Source organism: Calidris pugnax, unplaced genomic scaffold (assembly GCF_001431845.1).
Source record: "Calidris pugnax isolate Ruff unplaced genomic scaffold, ASM143184v1 scaffold207, whole genome shotgun sequence".
In the NCBI taxonomy this organism is placed as follows: domain Eukaryota; kingdom Metazoa; phylum Chordata; class Aves; order Charadriiformes; family Scolopacidae; genus Calidris; species Calidris pugnax.
In genome coordinates, this window is record NW_015090931.1 from 531,998 (window position 1) to 552,094 (window position 20,097).

Below are 20,097 nucleotides of genomic sequence, written 5' to 3' on the forward strand. Positions count from 1 at the left end.
GCACAATTATTATCCCCTGAATAAGAATACCAGTGATTAGTTTTAAGGACTCATAAATAGGACTGCAGGTAGAACACTACTGACTCAGCCGGCTTACACGCAAGATCAGTCCCCTTCCAACTCTTAATGCAACCCTTATAACTTAAAACACCGGGGGAAACCGGCACTTTCTAGATGAGAAACAGAAGCACGTCACTCAATACCTGACCTAAGCAAGTGTGAAAAACACACCAAAAAAAAATGGCACTTGTGACAACATGGGGTGGCGAAGAACAAACGCAGCAGAACAAAGGACACCAACATCCAAACAGAGAGCAAAAGTTCAACTTCCCATTTGCAGAAAACAGGAACACCACCTCTCTCGAGCGTAACTATAGAGCAGGCTGGGGGCAGAAATTAGGTGACATTACACATAGATATACTACTCAGCAATGGCAAAACTGGCATTCACCTCACCTTGTCTTACTTCAAGGAGCTTGAAAATCAAGACAAATCATATTCTATCTACAGGGAAAAAAAAATCAGAATGAAGGCAAAGAATCAGAAAGTCCCTCAAAGAAAAAAAAAGTAAATAGTACAATAAGGAAATTAAATCAATATATATTATATATTCTTATATCTCCTCCTTGCAATGGCAGTGTTTCAGCTTTAAGCACATTTTTTTTTGGAGCAGGGTAGAACTTCGACAGTTCATTTTATGGAGCTAAATCTTGGTGGTGCACTTTTAAGGAAGAAGAGAAGAGTCAGTTCAAATAAGACTAGTTTAAGCAAAACTCTAACTGAAAACTTCTGTAGACCAGGAGCCTTTATTCTCAATAGCGATTCTGAGCAGAAAGGGGCACAGTACTCAAACACACCCTCTCTTATGCAGTGTTGAAACTAATTAAAAAAAAAAAAAAAACAGTTTGTGTTTTCCTTCCTTCCAGACTTTCAATTTAGGAACAAAGGCACAAATTTCTGGCGTTAATGGGGAAAATCCAAAAGCCAGTAACAGGTCTATTGAAGAGATGCGATTAGGACCTCACCGTCAAAAAGGGGGTCTAGAAGAATGGGAAACAAACAGGCTATTTTCCAGTGCCATTATGACCAAATTTGAAAGGACAAAAAAAACCAAAAACCAAAACCAAAACCTTGATTCCTTATCATAATATTTTTATTTTTTAAAGAAATTTCTGAAAATCAATGAAAATGGTACTTAAGGTAACCAACTTATTAAGAAAACGAAATGGCTGACATGACATCTCCTCTCAGCACAATGATTACTAATTAATAATTTCTCATGTACAACTTCTGTCACTTTGAAGTGCCTTTTAAGTGACAGAAGGCTCAGTCTCTTGTATAGTATCATAATTTGTAGGTTTAATATTCATGTAAGGGACATCTGCCAGAACAAAAAAAAAACCACAACAAAACGCATTATGATAAGGAACCAAGAAGTCACTTAGTCACAAGGCTAAATTGCCTGAAGTCAGAAGGAAACTCTACCAACAGGCCTGCATATGCTGACTCAGGTAGAGATGATTAGGTTACAGCACACACTATTTACATATAACTGTTTTTTTTCTCCCTTTAAGAAACAGGGATTTTTCTGTTGCACTACCTACACTTTGCATGAGTAACTCAGCTATGTTATCAACTTTTAAAAAGCTCAAGTTATAATATGACTTTCTGTTAACTATGTTTAACAAAAATACTGCTTCATTGTTTTGGCTTAAGCAGTAAGTAGGTGACTCAAAATCAATGTATTTTAAGATGGCAAAGCCTCTAACATATTTCAGTTTCAACACTAAGAGATTAATCAAAATCAGAGTTATTCCTGAAATGAGGTTAACATACGGCTTTTTGGTGACATGCTGCTTTTCCTTTACTCAGTACTCAGCTTTCACATAGTATTTCTTATTGTCTATAGGTTCTGTGTTTTGATTAAATTGTCAAGAGCGATACAAAGATTAGCATTTGTATAATGCATTTCATTTCAGTTCCACAGAGAATGCTGTAACAGTTCTGATGGCTATTGTATCTATCAAGAATAATTTTATCACTTTCCAACCACTTCAGACTTCATAATTTAAATATATGTTTAGAAGTACTTCTCTAAATGTGACATAGCTAGTACAGTAAGCACCACTATGCATTCGTAACATCAGAAAGCAGAAAAAAGATATTAATTATAAATCTATGAAAAATGACGCAGCATATGCAGAGAATTAGCCTGATTATGGCAAACATTAAACTTTACTCTCAAGAAAATGTTTTTGCTTTTGTTTTTAACGCATTCCAAAGCACAAATAAGTATATGTGAACATTTCTTCCTCCATTTTCACAAGTATATTACAAATATGCATGGCATAGAACATGTCTGGATAGCAAGAGATATTAAGAAAATAGACACTATCTAAATACTATTAGGAATAAGAAGGCACCACTGATTTGAGGTTGTGTCCAGACATCACCCAGTCCATTTTACCCTCACGGTTAGCTTTCAAGCCAACATTTACTTCTGATTAACCTACTCAGACCACTCCTATTCTGGTTTTCTCACCACAAACAACACACATTCATAGTAGTATTTCATCATGGAGAGTTCATTCACAGTGTAAGTTGACAGTACAGATTCTTTTTCCACCTGAAAAAAAAAAAGCAACAGTTTTCAAAACACCTTCCTTACAAAAACTAAACAAGTTTCTCTTAAAAAAAAAAAAAAAAAGAATTGCTGTGTATTTACCAGATTTCAAAGACCATCTATACACTTTTTTAAAAATTACGAAAGCAAATAATTTTTAACACTTTTATAAAGATGTAATTCTCCTAGAAGTTATCAGCATATGCCATTATGTTGAACTAAATTTAAGGTAAAGGTTTATTCAAAGGAGTTTGTCTGGTTTATACCAATACTACTCATTGCATACTACAGCATCTTCTTACCTCTATATGGAATCCATATTGTAGTATAACATTTTTTATATCCTCATAGCTAAGTTCTATAGAAAGTTCATTTCCTAAGTTTTCAAAGTGGTAGAGGAGAGGACCTAGAATACAAAGATAAAATGGAAATAGCTATCAAGAAGACAAAAATGTTTTAAAAATCAAAAGCACTGAAAGGGCAAAGAACGCTTATATCCAGACTTACGTATTCAAATACATACAAAAGAACACATTTCTATCACTCGAATGTGATTTTTATAACAAATTTCAGAATCGATGCAAAATGGCAGCAAATCAATTCAGCTGTTTATTCAACAATGAAGTCTCATTTCCTAACAGACTGTGTTTTCTCTATTTTAAGATTTCTTCTCTGCCTGTCTCTATAGAAGAGAAGGCAGGACGTTCTGTGGTCTACTCAGGAGCTCTGCTCGCATTCTGCAACTGGTCAGGACTGGTGCAGTGACTGACTAGTGACTGACCAGTTTCTACAATACAAAATGTTTAACTTCCGAATTTTGCCTGTTATCCCCTAAACATGGAAGACTTAAATTAAGTCTCTTTTCTTTTGCGATAAGGCATATATAAATCTCATTCCCAAAGCTTCTGCTTAGAAGCAACACAGTACCAATTAGACAACATACCAAGAAAAAAATGCAAGGAAGTATTTACACAAAGAACAAGTTCTATTTTCTTAGAATAATAGCAAAAAAAACCAAAACAACAACAAAACACTCCATTTGTCAAATAACAAATTTTTGATGCACGAATGAAAACATCTCACTAGGAAGATTTACTTCTGTATTTAAAAATCACATGGTGTTGAGTTGATTATAACTAGCAAACATCTGGACATATTCTGAACACATATGAGATCATTTACAAGCCTTAGATGTTTCTAGCTCTACGGAGTTTTCAGCACAGACACACTGACCTCCCCAACTCTTTTCAACTACTAGATGCCTGTCACAAGATAAAACTTAAGTCAGGCCTGGCAGGAAGAAAGGTTGGTCACACTTGCCTACATTTATCCATATTCCTCCAGGCTTCAGTATTTTCCATATCGTATCAATGTAATCAATAACGTTATGTGCTGTGTCTATGAAAAAGCAAGTTGCTATACAGTCCCATGTATCTGCACAAAAAGAGCAAAGTATACAAAGATTAGTTTCGATGTTTCTACACTTCTAAAAATTCATAATATAATCCCAGTATTTGTTTATGCACTCAGCGTTACCTTCAACTAACAACAGTTGAAGGCTATTAATTTTGTTTACTAATAAATAATATATTTTGGTTTACGTTAACAACAGTGAAGTTTGGGTTCATGTGACCTACAGATATATATGTATGTGTACATATACATAACACACTCTAAAATATTATACTTATTATTTATGCATTTTATAGAAGCATTCATACACATTAGATAAAATGAGGCACATTTATATTATATACTGTACAATGTTAATATTGTAACATTTTATATACATGAAGGCCCAAGCGTACTATTACTCACCTGTCCTACAAACTTAAATACCACAACAGTTAAAAATACAACTGCAAAAATATGCAATGGTTTTGGGCCTTTCTGGTTAATATCTAGAACAATACAAGTGTGTAGACTAAAGTGTACTTTCAAAAATCACATGGTTTTAAAATGTTTTACTCAGTATCTGAACATTTCTCCAGCTGTTTTTCACTAGTTAATTTGACAAGCAGGATCTTTCAAAGTCTACCTTTCAAAGCATGAGTCTCCCTGTTTTTCTCTAAACAGGTATTGTTGATATTGCATAAGTTTTAAGTTCTGTAAATAAAAAAATTAAAAGTCTCAATTTATGCCAGTATCAGATGTTCTAAGGTAAGACAGAACCTTCAGAAAAATAAGGAACTATAAAGAAGGATCCTGCATGAAAGTATCTAGAAGTCTACCTGTACAATAATAGGTAGATTAATAGCTATATCATCCTGGTGAAAAATGTTCATGGGTCTAATATGGACAGAAAGGTGGAAATAGAAAATAGATGTTTGAAGCAATAATCCAATACTGTGTAAGGAAAAAATAGTGACTTCTAAATAGGCTTATATTAGACTACATATAAAAGAACCAGGTGAGTGCTACCCTTGATCAAATCCTAAATATGTAATTGGTAGAGTAGGTACGACATAAGATAGTCTGCTGCAGGTTAATTCAACATTAGGTTAGTCAGGGAAAATTACTTCATAGCTACACTGAGGACAGCACAACTAACCTGGTATCACAAGAAAAAATAGGGTTACTTGTACTGACGGAAGTCTCAATCTTTGATAATTATCAGCCCCATAATGTGCCTCTGAAATATTTACTACTGACAGTCAATAAGTATATACTGTTTCCATTTTCAATTTAGTACTACTGAAACAGTTTGCTTTGCTTTTACAACAGGAAATGAATCGACATAAAACCCCTCATATTGTTATTTTTTACACTAAAGTGACTAGTCACATTGTCCCTTTTGTAACATCATTTTTCTGTATCAAGTAAACTTTTCCATACTACTACTACGCTGTCCTATTCTGAAAGAGACTACTGCAACAAAGACCTGTTAGGCAAGGAGGTGTCCATATTTTTTGAGAACCAATAGGAAAAGCAAAGCTGATTTAAAATAAGGAAATCTTGCCACAGATAGTACATTTTGCTTAATGCTTGTAGATACAATTCCCTTCTATTTGTAGCCATTAACTGGACCATAATAAATATTCTGAAGATACAGTTACATGGATGGGTGAAGTTTGCATTTACTCACTGCACTCAGAATAAATTTCTTGAAAATCCCCAGCTGTCATAGAGAAGTTTGAACCAGAAGGAAGACTGTGAGGATCAACATCAGGGAAATAAATTGGACGTATCTGATCAGCAGATCTTCTATTATTGCTAAACTGATGAATCCAGGGATAAAGCTTACATGAGTTAATTTCAGAGCATCTGCAAAACACAGAAATCAGCACAACTCAGTTTCAATTAATTGCTTATCTACTATCTAAAAATGTAGGAGTCAAAGACTTTCACCAACATCCATTGCTTTGTTGATAAAATTCTTGCAAAAGCTACATGTTTTCTTAAGGACTTTTACCTAGTTCGTAACACTTCAGACTGCAAATAAATTTATGAACTGATCAAAAAAACAATTTTACTCTGACGAGTTATCACCGCAAAATAACTATCTTTTTTAATTTTAAAATTGCCTTTTCCCACGTTTTACCATTTTCCCTGAGTTACTTCTCCACTGAAAAGAATATGCATAAGATTCTTTTGTAAGATCAATGAAATTTATGATTTAGTATCTTCAGAAAAGCTAAGACTTTCTGGATCATTTTTTCCTATTTATTAAAAAAAAATTAGTTCCATTTCATTAATTCCATTAATTTTATTGAAAAAATTAGTTCTTATTCTAGACTTTTGTCCCGTCTGAATCATAATCATAGGCATTTTGAAGTACAGCAAAAAAAAAAAGCATTTTTCAGATCAGTGAAGGAATGCTTTTAGATTTTGCAAAGCATAGTAGTTTTGCACTAGATGTCATTTTAAGTTAGTAACATCTGGAGCGTTGCAGTTATGCCAAGTAAACACGTCTCTGTAAAATAAAATTTGTGGATTGATGTGACCTGGTCAACTCCTATTTTAAAAAGTGATAAAATATAGCACTGAAGTATAAAAAACAGCTTTCCCCACAATCCTGTAAAATCAGTTTGTAATTTAAAAACGAAGCCATTTTCTTTCAGAGACAGAGGACACATCTGTCCCATAAAACACGTATCATCAAATACTTAATAAACTGCAAGCAGTGTACCAGGTTATAGAAAGTGCACTCTTTTGGCTGGTGGATAGAAAACATCTGTTGTAAAGTCTCTGAAATAACATTTTTCACCTTCTTCATGTCATATTTATATTTCATTTTATCAGTAAAAAAACAAAGACAACCTACATTTGAGCAGCAGTACACTGCAGTCATCAACTGCGTCCATATATAATGAATAAATAAATATCAATCAGATATATGTAGCAGTCAAAGCAAAAAAAAAAAAAACAAACAGGGAAAAAGACCTATAATATGGCATCATTTTCTTCAAGAAAAGCATTTCTATTTTGTTTAGAGAAGAAAAAAAATCCCAAACAAAACCCACCACCAACAAAACACCGGAAGTCCTCACACCGGTCAACAGAAGTTGCGTGTTAACAATTCTAGCGTTCTCCATATGTTCCAAATTAATTTGTATTATTATTAGAACATTTTTCTTTAACAATGAAAACTTCTCCAAGAGCCAGGTAAAGAGAGTAAGATATCTGAGTAGATTTAAGTTTTTTTCTGAGTTATAAGGGAACACACACCTCCCTGTATTTTCTTTTCCCAACACAAAGTATATTCATGTAGACTTTTGAACAGTTCTCAAAGGAATTTCCAATTTAATATAAAAGACCAATCCCTCTCCATATTCAGGCTTGAAAATGTCCATTTCCAGTTTCAGTAATTTATACTTCAAAACTAAGTAGCGCAGTCCTTTGTAATTCATCATTCCAACAAAGGATATATGATGTAAGTTACGTTATAAAAATCTAACGTCTTTAACTGTGATGCATTTCACTATTTTCCGGGGGGGGCAGGGCATTTACTGTTCAACATTCAGTCAAAAAGACAGTTCTGGAAAAGATGGTAAGTCAAATCTTACTTCTGTCAACTGATTTAAAGATAAAATGCCTAGCAATTTTCATCCTAAGGCATTCATGGACATGCAACAAATACAATTAAGCAGCCATCTCAAAGTGGTAAGATTTATCTAAAATTACATTCTTGCCAGAAACGATAGACTAGCCAATTATTAGCATGAATTCTACTAGTATTAATTAAAGCTCCTCTAAACCAATGCTTCTCTGACTTGGGTGCAAAGTGATTTTATATTACGAGTATTTGGGAAGGTTCATTTGAAGTAAGTGGGACTACAGCTACTGAAAGCTGTTGGACTGAATCTACTGACCCTGTGCTCAGAATCTCCAGCTGCTGAAAACAGCAACTCAGCCAGCAGCTGCTCCTGTCTCCTCCAGATAGATACAACCCCAGTGTTTCTTCCCTTCCTGTCAGATGTCAAAGTGAAGTAACTTGGCTTTGAGGTACTTGGAAATAACAAAGTGAAGTCTGTGACTCTAGACTGCCTGAAAAATTTGGTATGCTTTCCAGAAGCAGGAAAACAGATTATGCTATTCAGTTTTTGGTCTTCCAACATGTAAAAAATGAAGTGTGTGCATACATCACCAGTGATGACATCTGCCATGTGTCATGATATCCAGAACTCATCTAAACATTTGAAAAATATACCAGCAGTAAGAACCTTACCCATACAAGAAAAAACAAAATACCCCATACAAGGACTGCAGCAGCCTTGGAGCCATTGTAGCTTAACTACTCCAGCGTCACTTTATTTTCAAATTAGAGCTTCCTCACTGGTATAACGCACTCTAATTAACTTCAAACACTTTAATGACCACAGTTACACCTTGACAAACTCTCTACATAACACGCTATGCAACTTTATCCACAGTAACAAAACGTCACAATTTAAAAGAACTAGATTTTTTTTTTACTTTAGGTACGACTTCGTATACAGAAGACTTAAGTCACTGTACCACATCTAGGAGCCCACTGTAGTAGTTGGCTTGACGCTCAAGACAGTACTTTGCCTTCCTAAAAATAAAGCAGGGCCAAAGAAAGAAGGTATATCCAAACTATAAGCATGTTAGCAAAATCCTCATGCTTTCATCAAATGAAAACAAAAATTAAATTAAAACTGCAGTTAAAAACTATTCTGCAAAATCCTTCTTTGAACATTCCTGTTCCTTCCAGTTCCAAAAACAGAGACAAGTCCACTTCACAAGGCTAACAGGGATCAGCCGCTTAAGACTAAAATGAAATATCCCAGAAGTGCCTAAAACTTTCTTAAGAGACACTCCAAGCCCACAACCAGATATGGGAGAAAAGAACGCTTGGACTTAACTGAACTGACTGAAATTCAGAGTCGGGTAAGTAGTATTCCCTTTCATGCTAACGGCAAATTCATAACTGATAACTTGCCCAGCAAAAATGAAGATTACAGAAGCTGAGCAACACAGTTTTACTGTCTAAAATCTAATACTGTTAGAAAGTCTAATGCATATACACGTCTTTGCTAAGTATCTTACATAAGTAGAAAACTCCACATGAGCATTAGATGCTAAGAATGATTACTATCATAGGCTAAGCATGGATCTTCAGGAGAATTCCACATACAGGCCAAAGACTCATTATTTAAGGAAGACAAAAAACCGTGTCATCAGAGGTAGTCAGGGGTGAAGTTAACTTCCAGATTTGAAGTACTATGACAGCTCATCAATGCTCCCAAAGATGGAAATGAAAACTTTTATGCTGTTTTGAATAACATCAAAAGTTCCAAAGTGCCTAAGAGCTAGCAGGGCTGTAGAGCTAAGCACAAGAAGAATGTGACCTCCTTTCAGTAGCTGCAAGGCATTAGATCAGCTCAACTGTTATATGCAGTTTCACCACCAGATGAGTCATTTAAGAATGTGATAAAGAGAACGAATCAACCTTGAGCAAGTATTTATTTTCATCACATTGAACACTACTGTTTTAAGCAGACATGCAGCAGCATAATAAAGTGTTTTTCCCTTGTTTTTGAACAGTAATCCATAACATACTTAACATTATCACAGTGCTCTATGAACAATCAGTCTAAAAACAAAGGCTCCAAACTGTTGTGATAATATAGAATACAACAAGCCAATAGTTTAGGTGTTTTCAGCAAAGGTTTATCATTTCAGATCGAAGAATGAACTGACAAATTCTGTCTCTCTGAACTTGGTACCAACTTCCCCCAAAAATAAAACACCTCCTTCGACCTTCTTCATAGCTGCCAATCCAACACTAGCCTTCCCGCTCTCATTCTTAAAATAACAGTTGTTTAGCTGTTTTCTTTCCTCTGTAATAAGTAATTTCCAATTCAAGTGACAAGAGTAACAAATATTAAAAGTCACTAAGTTAAACCTATAGTGAAATTTATTACACTCAAGTTTAGTACCTCAGCATAATTGTGGAACTATGAACTATATCATTTTAGCCACTTGCTTAAGAAGTTGTTCAGTGTGCTTTGGTGGTTGTTCTTCATGTCGAAACAGTACCTAAAATTTTAGTATAGAATGTAACACTTTAACATGTTTCCTCTCTTACTAATCACCATCACTAAGTATCACACACATTAACTAGTCTATATTTGAGACCAGTGAGATAGGTGTGCATTTTACAGAAACAGATGTGAAATAAATCATAAAAACATATGCAAAATTATGCAGAAAATCTGTGGTACAGTCTAGAGATTTTAAGTCTTATAAATTAAAAGCCATGCTTCCTGCTATAATCTTAATGACTCTGGAACAATGCTTCCCTCCCCCACTTATCACACTGATTACTTTTTTTCATTAAAAGATACTAAAAAGTGGTTCTGTGTGTCCTGTTCTAGGATTTACAAATATTTTCTCGCGAGTTTTATTTATTCAAGTTTTTCTCATTTATAATTTTGCCTCCCTAGGTATCAATCAGCAAGTAAAACATAAGCTATGTACCTGTTGAGTACAAAGTTAGAAGAAAAGAGCATAAAGAGGCTCCATTCATTTCCTTGGCAAGCATAACCGAGCTTAGCTATTTCCCACGCCAATCTACCTAGCCCAGCACCAGGTACCAGGATATTAACTTTGGAGAAATCCCTGCAATAGAACAAAAATAACAGTTAAGACTTTTATCCGATACCTCTTAACAAAACTTAAGAGGTCCAGTCAAACATTTTTCCCCCATATACTTAAGATATTATAATCTATTTCCTGTAGACTTTGTAAATGCAAACTGAGCCAGTTCTGATCAGATTGGTTAATTGTACAAAACAATTCACAGAAATAACTCAAAAGAACATATACAACCCTCATTCAGAATACAGAGCATAATTACAAAACTTTTTTTTTTCCTGAAAACTTTTACATTTATCAAGCTAAAAATATCTTAAGTAAATTGAAGAAAGAACATTATCATATAGCACCATTTATTTTTCTAGGAGGCCCACTGATAGCTAGTAAATTTTCTAGAAAACTTCTTAGTTATGTTGCATGAAAAATAAACAAGTATTTTGACATCAGAAACACAAAACTTCCATAAGTTGACGAGCAATTCAGACTGTAAAAACTTTGAAGTAGTTACCTTCTCAGTAACTGTGGGGTTTACATATGCTGTTCACTGATTTCACTCAAACACATTAAGTAACGAGATTTTTCTAAATCAAAGTACACTGCAGGTCTCTTTATCTTCACTTCCCTTAACTAGGCATCAAGTTGAACACGACCAGAAGACATCCAGCAGTGCATATTTACTGTGATACCTAGAAAACCTCTCCCATTTTCCAAGCTCAGCAACTAATAGAAGAGCTAAGAATCTCAAAATTTTCTTTCAGGTAGAAAAGGCAATATATACGTGTTCTAACCATTAGACTTACATCACAATGCATTCGAGCCTTCACTCATAAACCAAAAATCACTCCCACGCCAAAATGAAAAGACACTTAATCTAAAAAGCAATATTTTTTCAGCCATGAATAAGACCTCATAACTTCATATACCAAAAAAACAAGTTTGAACACTCCCATTAGCCTACCTTTTGCATATCACATTCACAGACAAAGTATTTGTATATCAATTTATATGCATATAAATGAAGGATGCCACAATCAGCACTTCCAAACATGCAATGAAAGCAAAACGCGAAGCCATTGACTACTTAAAAATTCAGGCTACGAAACAAGGTTCAAAAGAGTTAGCATACTGCATAACCATGAAGATGAGTGAAGGAGTTACGTAAATTCTGAAAAGTAGTACATATCTGAAGACTATTACCCAAAATCAAGAGACAGCATTATTCTTTTCTAAAGGCCACACAAACTAACAAAACAGTTTTAATAGTCCCTTTTGATTTGTGACTTAATCATCTAATTAGTGAAGCCTCTCAAATGGAAAATCAAAGTTTTTCTCATTTCTGATTTTCATTTCCATTCTATCATACTTTCAGATTCTTTGTTTTCTCATTACTAAGCAAGAAAGCAAGACTTTGCTATTACTGAAGAGCACGTCTGTGAAGCCACTTTCCTTTGGTACATATGCACTCGCAGCAGTAGCAAACACATTTAAAAAAAAAATAATCCCAAACTGTGGTAACTGGTAGTAACCCAAGGCTATCCACAGCGAAACCAGCTTCGAACTAGCCAGCGGCAGCAGGATTTCTATGACACAGATCTAGCACTGTTTAGGAACATAAATAGGTACCCAACAGGTACCCACTAAAAACCTGTGGGGCAACAAGGAAGACATATTGGCTTATTAACCTGACAGGTTTGGGGAGAGGAGGCTGGCTAAAAAGCAGGGAAGAGGGCTACATGGTACCAGAAGGGGAAGCATATACATCACTTCTGTTCTTTGCACACCAACAAAAACCAAAGGCCAATCTTGCAAATAAAAGTGACAATACAACATGTGCATGCACGGAGAGAAACATACTCAAACAGTGTCAAAAATTTAACTCCTTTTTCACATAACTCCAATGAATGGAACCAATAATGTTAACTAGAAACTGAATGTACAATTCCACTGAAGCCATTAAAAAGTAAAATGTGACTTGTAATAACAGCTTTAGAATTAAATATTTCTCCATATTTTTCAAAGCAAAATACATCTAGCCAAAGCTGTTCTCATTAGCCAGTGCCAACAACATACTATTTCTCTAGCACTTTCATTTCATCACGTCAGACTTCAGCACTCTGCACTATAAAAGTGGACTCTAAAGGAATGTAAAGCTGCACTCTGAGGTTCCATCTACAGGCTGTTTTCCCACATTAGCCCTCACAGCCAGTCCCCTCCTCCCCCTCCCCGAGAAAATGGACTTTGCACCCACTATACACAACAGCCAGAATAACTTCACTACGGTCAGTTCAGTCCCTGTCCATCCCTTCAAACTGAAAACAACTGCTCCTGTCCAAAATTGTAAAAAAGGAAGCAGTTTTATCAGCCAGCCTGCACTGCCAGGGAAGCTACCTCTCAGACAAGGACGAGGTGGCACTACCAGTTGAGCCTGATAATGTATGAAGATAAAAGACCCTTCTGAACAACTCTGCTTCTTGCCTCAGAGAGGTTATGTATACCTAAGCAGGAGAGCCTCCAGTCACTAGGAAAAAAGAGTGAGCTGACAACAGTAAAGGAACAATAGGTGAACACAGAAAAGGTTCTAAGGTCTAAATGCTACGACAGGTCTATAATGATCATCAATATTAAACCTTTACACATTTTATAAATAAAAAAAAAATGTTTCATTTGAGAAACTCACATTTGATCTATACAGTGAAGTTCTGAGATTTCTGCAGAGCCAAAAAAAACCCCAACTGGTCTTTCAGAGCCATCACAACAGGGACAAAGGCATTGTCATGTTAGTTGTGTTTGACAACCACAAACAGAATTCCTCGTAAAGAAGCCCAAAGCTATCAACCTCAGATTCCCCCAGTCTGTTACCCCATGTTCCTTCCTAATACCAATTAGAGTACTTGAAATAGATCATTAATGTAAAAGTCAAGACTTTCCAACTTCAGTCAGGGATCTCTTAGGATTTGACCTAAGTTACCTCTCTCATAACCAAAAAAGCTAGCACACAGAGAAAAAGTTGCCCTGAAGATTAGAATGATTACTTTTGAAACTAACTATGACTTTTCCTACAGATCTGCACATCAGAGATACATCAGGTAACCTGTAGTATTTAACTCATTATTATCTTATGTAGTGCACTATTAGCACTAAAAACATTACAGAAAGTTCACCTTCAGATAAAACATTTTTAGTGGTGCATACACCTTCAGATAGGTTAGTTCAAGGCAAAAGAGAAACCAACCATGTCCATTCCATGTTCTGCCAGCACTAAGTCTTTACTAATGAAAACCAAAAGACAGCTACTGGAAGGTATTTTAAAATAGGTAAAAGTGCATTATTATCAATTACTGAGAAAGAGGGAAACCCACAGTAACACCGGGCTATATCAAACCCAAGAACTTACCTGTTACATTTATGAGTACAAAGTTCACTAAATTTCCCAGTTTAAACTGAAAGCTACTTTATGATGACTGGGCTGAATAAATGGCAGAACCATTAAACATGGAATTCTTACAGCAGTAGTACCCTGAGATTCTACCACTACACTTCTACTTAGAAGGTACCTAAAAACCCCTGCAGTGATTACTATTTTGGTGGTGTTAACAAGCCAATGCAGTTACAAAGCTACCCTCACACAAGCAGCAAAGCTTTTTTAAGACTTGCCTTGTAACACCTGTCTGAAACCAAGGGTAAATTAAGTATTTGCAAGGTAAATTCTTAGTGCAATAAACTGCCATAGAGGTTAAGAGTCTTCTTTCTCCATCCTTCCACCATGAAAGGCGATACTCATACTTGTGGCTGTCACAAGGGTCCTCCCCTTTATCTGCAGCAAATATGCTTGATCTGCTAACCTGCAAACTTTACCTCACTGAGCACAACTGAATTCACTTCACAATCTCCTGAGGTCTCTTATTTGAAAAGTTAAGAGATATCCCATTATGTCAAGCTGCAGAAAAAAAACATAATTAATTCTGTTTTACCTGGTATTCCTTTGTGAAGTCTATGATTACACTCTTTTCCAAAACCTTGTATTAGAAACAAAAGTTTTCTTGATTAAAAAATAAATTCCACTGCATTCACAGTGTTTTATGTCTCTTTAAATCCAAGCTTTTCATTACTCCATAAAAACTTTGTTAGATTTGTGCAAAGTGTATGCTCTGTGCAAAGTGTATGCTCACATAAAGTTAAGTCTTAAAGCACTATTACCATTTTTCTTTTGGAAAGTTCTTTGTAATTTCACTAATGATTGGCTGGTAGCAGGAATCTCTCTCAGGCTTTCCCTCTTCACTCCAGTCTCTTACAAATTGTTTCAAAGTGGATTTTAATTTATCCATGTCAAATGTTGAAGCTGGTGTAATGTTCCCTCTTCCCTGATTAAAGTGGGAGGAAAAAAAAAAGTTAGTGGAAAACGTACCAAGTACCTTTAGTTTGGGAAAAAAAAAAAACAAGGAAAGAAATAAATTATAAACAGACAAAAGCCATGCTGTAAGGGCTCTTGGGAGTTATAGCTGACAAAGCACTCGCCTTTCACTCCTGGGACCAGGGCTCAAATACAACCTGGAATCCTAAACAAATTCAGTTTGCTGGTCTCAATTTGGGACCCAAGCAACCAGGTTCCACATCAAAAAACAATACATAGTGTGGCATAGCAGAGCACATTTGGTAGTCCTTATTCCGGAAAGGAAACGGGCTTAGCTAGTGAAGCAGCTGAACTGCTTACTCTGAGCACAGAATCCCCTTTAGGTACTGGTAAGGCAACACTGAGAAGCTCACGTTAGAGCTGCCCATTACCATACCTCGCCTGCAGATACCAAAAAGCAACTTCAGTTATCATCTCTGCCAGTCTTTTAAGTCTGACTGCACTTTTGTTTAATAGATGATACACTGAAAAAGCAGGTAAGTCGTTAAAAAGTGTTCACAGATAAGAACATGAAAAATACTTGGCCTATCTAAAATTGTAACTGATTTAGAATGCTGTAACATATAATATCCTAGACAGACACCGTCATTTATGCTCTACATAGTTAATTGAAAAAACAACTTTAAAATGCAACCAGGATAAAGCTAGAATTGGAGTGAAAAACTGCTTTTTTAAGAATGATTACTCTGATTTGCCTGATTCACCAATTAGTTTTCATAAGTGTAACTACAAGGACTAACAACAGCTCTACAAGATGTGAAAGACAAGAGTAAGAAAATGTAAGCAAACAGGAAACAAGAAAGCAGAAAATAAAGAAGGCGAAAGTAAAGGAAGTTGGAGCCGTAAGAGTGTGAAAAACAAACGTAAAAAAATCCCAAAGCATACAGAATTTAATTATGAAGTATGAAAAAGTATATTTTAACATACGTCTTCTCCATATTCTTTATTTTCAAACATATGAACGCAGTCATTCACGATGGTCTGTAGGATCTCTTGGTTATGATCAATGCACTTCCGAATCTTGTCAAGGTGGGGAAGGAATTGAGGAAGAAGATTCTGTTGGTTAGCTGGGAGAGATTTAAACTGTCTCTCTGTTCTGTTCACTCGTTCATGCATATTCGTTCTAAAAAGCAAAAGGTTTAAGGTCTTTAGAAGCAACACACACACTAAATATAACTAATGCACTCTAAACTACTCCAATTACAATTACTCATTTCTTTACAAACAGAAAGTGATCAGACTTTGTAATTCCTTACTAGAGAACAAGTTTTCAAGAATTTTAGGCAAAATGTTTGTTTAAAACTCTAGTTCTACATTACCACTCTTAATAACTTGTTGCAGTTTAAGAGGACCACTGTTTTCTTCTTGCGGTATCATCAGCTGCTCGTTTCCAGCACAGGTGATCACTACCTTAGTACATGGATCTACAAAATTTACTGAACAACCAGAGTGGTGGAGTGGGAATAGGGATCCTCAAAATCAACTGCTTCAGAAAGAACCGCAAGTCACAGCTGGACCATATTGGAGTTCTGGTGCCCACACCAAGATACTGAGCTACCATCTTTTAATAGCATATTCCACTCACGTACAAGTACTGTGAATTCGGTCGCGTAACTTATCCAAGCTAAAAAGAACTCTTCCAATTCCCCAAAATAAATTCCATAAAAAATGGTGAATCTATTGCCAAGAGGACTGGGATTTTTTTGTCCTCTTCCTTCTCCTCAGCCAGAACAGTTTGGCCCTCCATCTTGTTCTAGCACTCATTAAGCCTGCCACAAAGCTCGTTCAACATGCTAACCCCGAAGAGGGCTGCACAGATTTTGCTATATTTGATTTCTGTCAGTTTAGCAAGTCAAGTTGGCTGAGCACAGTCATAAGAACTCTAGAGAAAGCGGTAAGAAAGCCAGGACAAGGGATACTGCCCTTTTGTCAGCAGATGTTATCAGGCACGGCTTCTCAAACTCTTGTGTCAGCGTACAGTAGCACAGAGTTGAAAACTAGCTATCAGAGAGAGCAAGGTGCAATTGCTGCAATTTTAGTTGCAACCTCAGTCTGGAAACGTGACCAGTTACTATCTACTATGTCCTGCACTTGGGTCACAACAACCCCATGCAGCACTACAGGCTTGGGGCAGAGGGGCTGGAGAGCTGCCCGGCAGAAAAGGACTGGGGGGGTACTGATTGACAGCTGGCAATGTGCCCAGGCAGCCAAAAAGGCCAACAGCATCCTGGCTTGCATCAGAAATAGAGTCACCAGCAGGACTAGGGAAGTGCTTGTCTCCCTGTACCCAGCACTGGTGAGGCCCCACCTCAAATACTGTTCAGTTTCAGGCCCCTTGCTCCAAGAAAGACACTGAGGAGCTGGAGTGTGTCCAGAGAAGGGCAACAAAACCCATGAGGGGTCTGGAGAACAAGTCTTATGAGGAGCAGCTGAGAGAACTGGGGTTGTTTAGCCTGGACAAAAGAAGTCTGAGGGGAGACCTTATTGCTCTCTATAACTACCTGAAAGGAGGCTGTAGCCAGGTGAGGGTCGGTCTCTTCTCCCAAGTAACAGGTGATAAGACAAGAGGAAATGGCCTCACGTTGTGCCAGGGGAGGTTTAGATTGGATATCAGGGAAAATTTCTTCACTGAATGGACTGTCAAGCCTTGGAACAGCCTGCCCAGGAAAGTGGCTGAGTCTCCATCGTGAAGATACGGAAAGGACACGTAGATGTGCTTTCTAGGTAGTGCTAGGTTAATGGATGGACTTTATGATCTTAAAGGTCTCTTGCAACCAAATCAATTCTATGAATTCTATGAATTCTCCAGAATACAAGAACTTTAATCTGCACTCATCTGAAAGTGTTATCACCTTACTCATATAGATGTTTCTAATTAAATGACTTTTAACTCCCAATATATATATATGAGTTCACCTAAATTCAGAGTTATTTCTTTGAGTCAGAGCTAATTTAATTCAATTTCTGTAGCAGAAATTTGAGTCATATCCTTTTTTTATATGTTTACCAAAACTGAAATATTCAAAAGCAACCCAGAGTCACAGCTGAGCACAAGGTTGAGAAACATGTTCCCAGCTTCTAAGGCCTGAGGATACAATTACATCAATGATGTAAGTAAATTACAGTTGGCTGTTGGTGCTAATAGTAATAACTAATATTAAGTTCTTGGTAGAGACATCATCAAAATGTCATCGAGACTAACCTCCTGCTCAACTACTAGTCCTGGAAAACAAAAAAATGCCAAGACATAAATACAGCAAGCAGAAGAAATACTCTATATATCATCCACTCCTTCCAAGAACATTGCTGTCACATAAAAATTATGGCTTGTACTACACTGACAAAAAGGGTCGAGCACACGATTCTCATGGTGACGTTTTGTCAACTGAAGTATACAAATATGAAGGGTAGCTACATGCCAAATATGCTTTCTAAACGTAGAGTGGCAGACAAAATACTGTAGGGGACTGGACTTTTTCAGCCAGTCCCCCCACCCTGCAATCTGAGTAACTTTAGTTTCCTCTTCCATTCAGGGGATTCAGATATAAAGCCGGGTGTGTCCCCCTCTCACTTTATGTCACTCCTGTGGGGCCATCAAGCCGGTTTCTGTCTCAACAGATGTCTAAAAAAGGCACCCATTAGCCATATCGACAAGTCTCAGCTGCTGTGCAAATTAATACGTCTTTCCAAAATTTCCCTAATAACGATAACACCGTTTGCAATTCTTTACCAGCAGGAACTACTACTGTTTTGCATGCTTTATAGCATCTTAAAGCGTTTCATCTTATAAAAATAGACCTTTTACACCCTTTTCAGATGCGTCGTTCTTTTTTTTTTTTTTCCTTTTATCCTTCCTAGCTGGCAAAAAACGTCGGAGCGACTTCGATCGCACCCAGAAGGGAAAGGGGCGCAGAGGTCCTTTCCCTACCCCGCGCCGGGCGCGGCGGCTGCCGGCGGCGCACAGGCCGAGGGGGAGGCGGCCAACACGGCAGGCAAGGAAGAGCCAAGAGCTCCGGGAACCAGGCGGCCCGCTGGGACGGCGAGCTCCCGACGCCCGCGGCGTGACAGGAGGAGGGAAAGGGGCCCTGTCATGGCCCCGCACACCGGGCGGCCGGTCTGGGTTACCCGTAGTATCGGAAGGCGTTGATGATCCTCCGGAAATGCTCCCGCTCCAGCCGCTCCTCCTCCTCCACCCCGGCTGCCGTGGCCGCCGCCGCCGCCGCCGCCAGCGCCCTCGGCTCCTGCGGCTCGGCCGCCGCCAACGGCCGCGCACCGCCGCGCGCGCACGCAGGCTCGCTCCCTCCCTCCCTCCCTCCCTCCCTCACTTCCGGCGCGGGGCGGAGGGGCGGCGGGCGCAAGCACAGGCGCGGTGGGGGGGGCCGGGGCGATGACGTCACCCTGGGCAGGGTGCGCGGTGACAGCCGGAGGGCGGGTGTCGCTTAATGGCGGTTGGGGCCGGGAGGGGATGGAAACCCTTAGACGTGAGGCTCAGGGGAGCCCGCCCGCGTCGCTCCCGGACCGTTTTTAGATCCGGTGCCGCCGCAAAGCACTCCCTATCCGGGTTTAGCGCTCACAGGAAGGGAGGAAAGCCCTAGTCCCAGCCGATGTGAGGTCGCACATGGCGGCAAGGAGGCTGAAGGGCCTCGTGGGGTGTACCCGAAGAGGGTGCTTGGCTGCCTGGCTCCTCCGGAAGCCTCACGCGAAAACTGAAGTACAAGTTCAGCAATTAGCGAACCGCAGCTCTCTGTCCTTGGCAGGCCATAGGCCGCCTCTGCCTGGCTGGCGGCTCTGGGCTGTGGTGAGGTACAGCGTGCAGCAGCCGGCCGCCAGCATTGAGGGAGGGGAGCTGACAAGGGGCCGCAAAGGGAGCTGTGCAAATACCTCTCCACCAGACTATGGCTGGATTATGCTTGCCCTCAAAAAGGAGGGGGACAGACATGGGTGGAGAAGAAAAGTGAGGAGGCAAATTAAGCAGCATCTAGCAATGCATGAGTCACTAGAT

At 38.1% G+C, this 20,097-nt stretch overlaps 1 protein-coding gene across 1 annotated transcript; it reads right to left on the bottom strand.

Annotated features, from left to right (window-relative positions):
* Positions 1-776: 776 nt before the first annotated feature.
* On the bottom strand, positions 777-19,346 carry CARNMT1 (carnosine N-methyltransferase 1). Its single transcript, XM_014951660.1, has 8 exons — positions 19,221-19,346; positions 16,023-16,218; positions 14,882-15,045; positions 10,568-10,708; positions 5,709-5,887; positions 3,944-4,057; positions 2,926-3,029; positions 777-2,626 (listed from the first exon to the last, which is right to left on the bottom strand). Exons 2-8 carry the CDS (start codon positions 16,209-16,211, stop codon positions 2,525-2,527), a joined length of 993 nt encoding a protein of 330 aa, XP_014807146.1. The 5' UTR covers positions 16,212-16,218; positions 19,221-19,346; the 3' UTR covers positions 777-2,524.
* Between the last annotated feature and the right edge of the window lie 751 nt (positions 19,347-20,097).

Bases quoted from the DNA above. Each gene is read 5' to 3' on its own strand.
- CARNMT1 (XM_014951660.1), bottom strand. From the start codon at position 16,211: ATGCATGAACGAGTGAACAGAACAGAGAGACAGTTTAAATCTCTCCCA. The intron at 10,709-14,881 runs GTAATAGTGCTT...GTTCTATTGCAG, and splicing joins AACTTTCCAAAAGAAAAATG to GGATTTCTCCAAAGTTAATA. The intron at 3,030-3,943 runs GCAAGTGTGACC...TTTGTATTCTAG, and splicing joins AGGAATATGGATAAATGTAG to GTCCTCTCCTCTACCACTTT.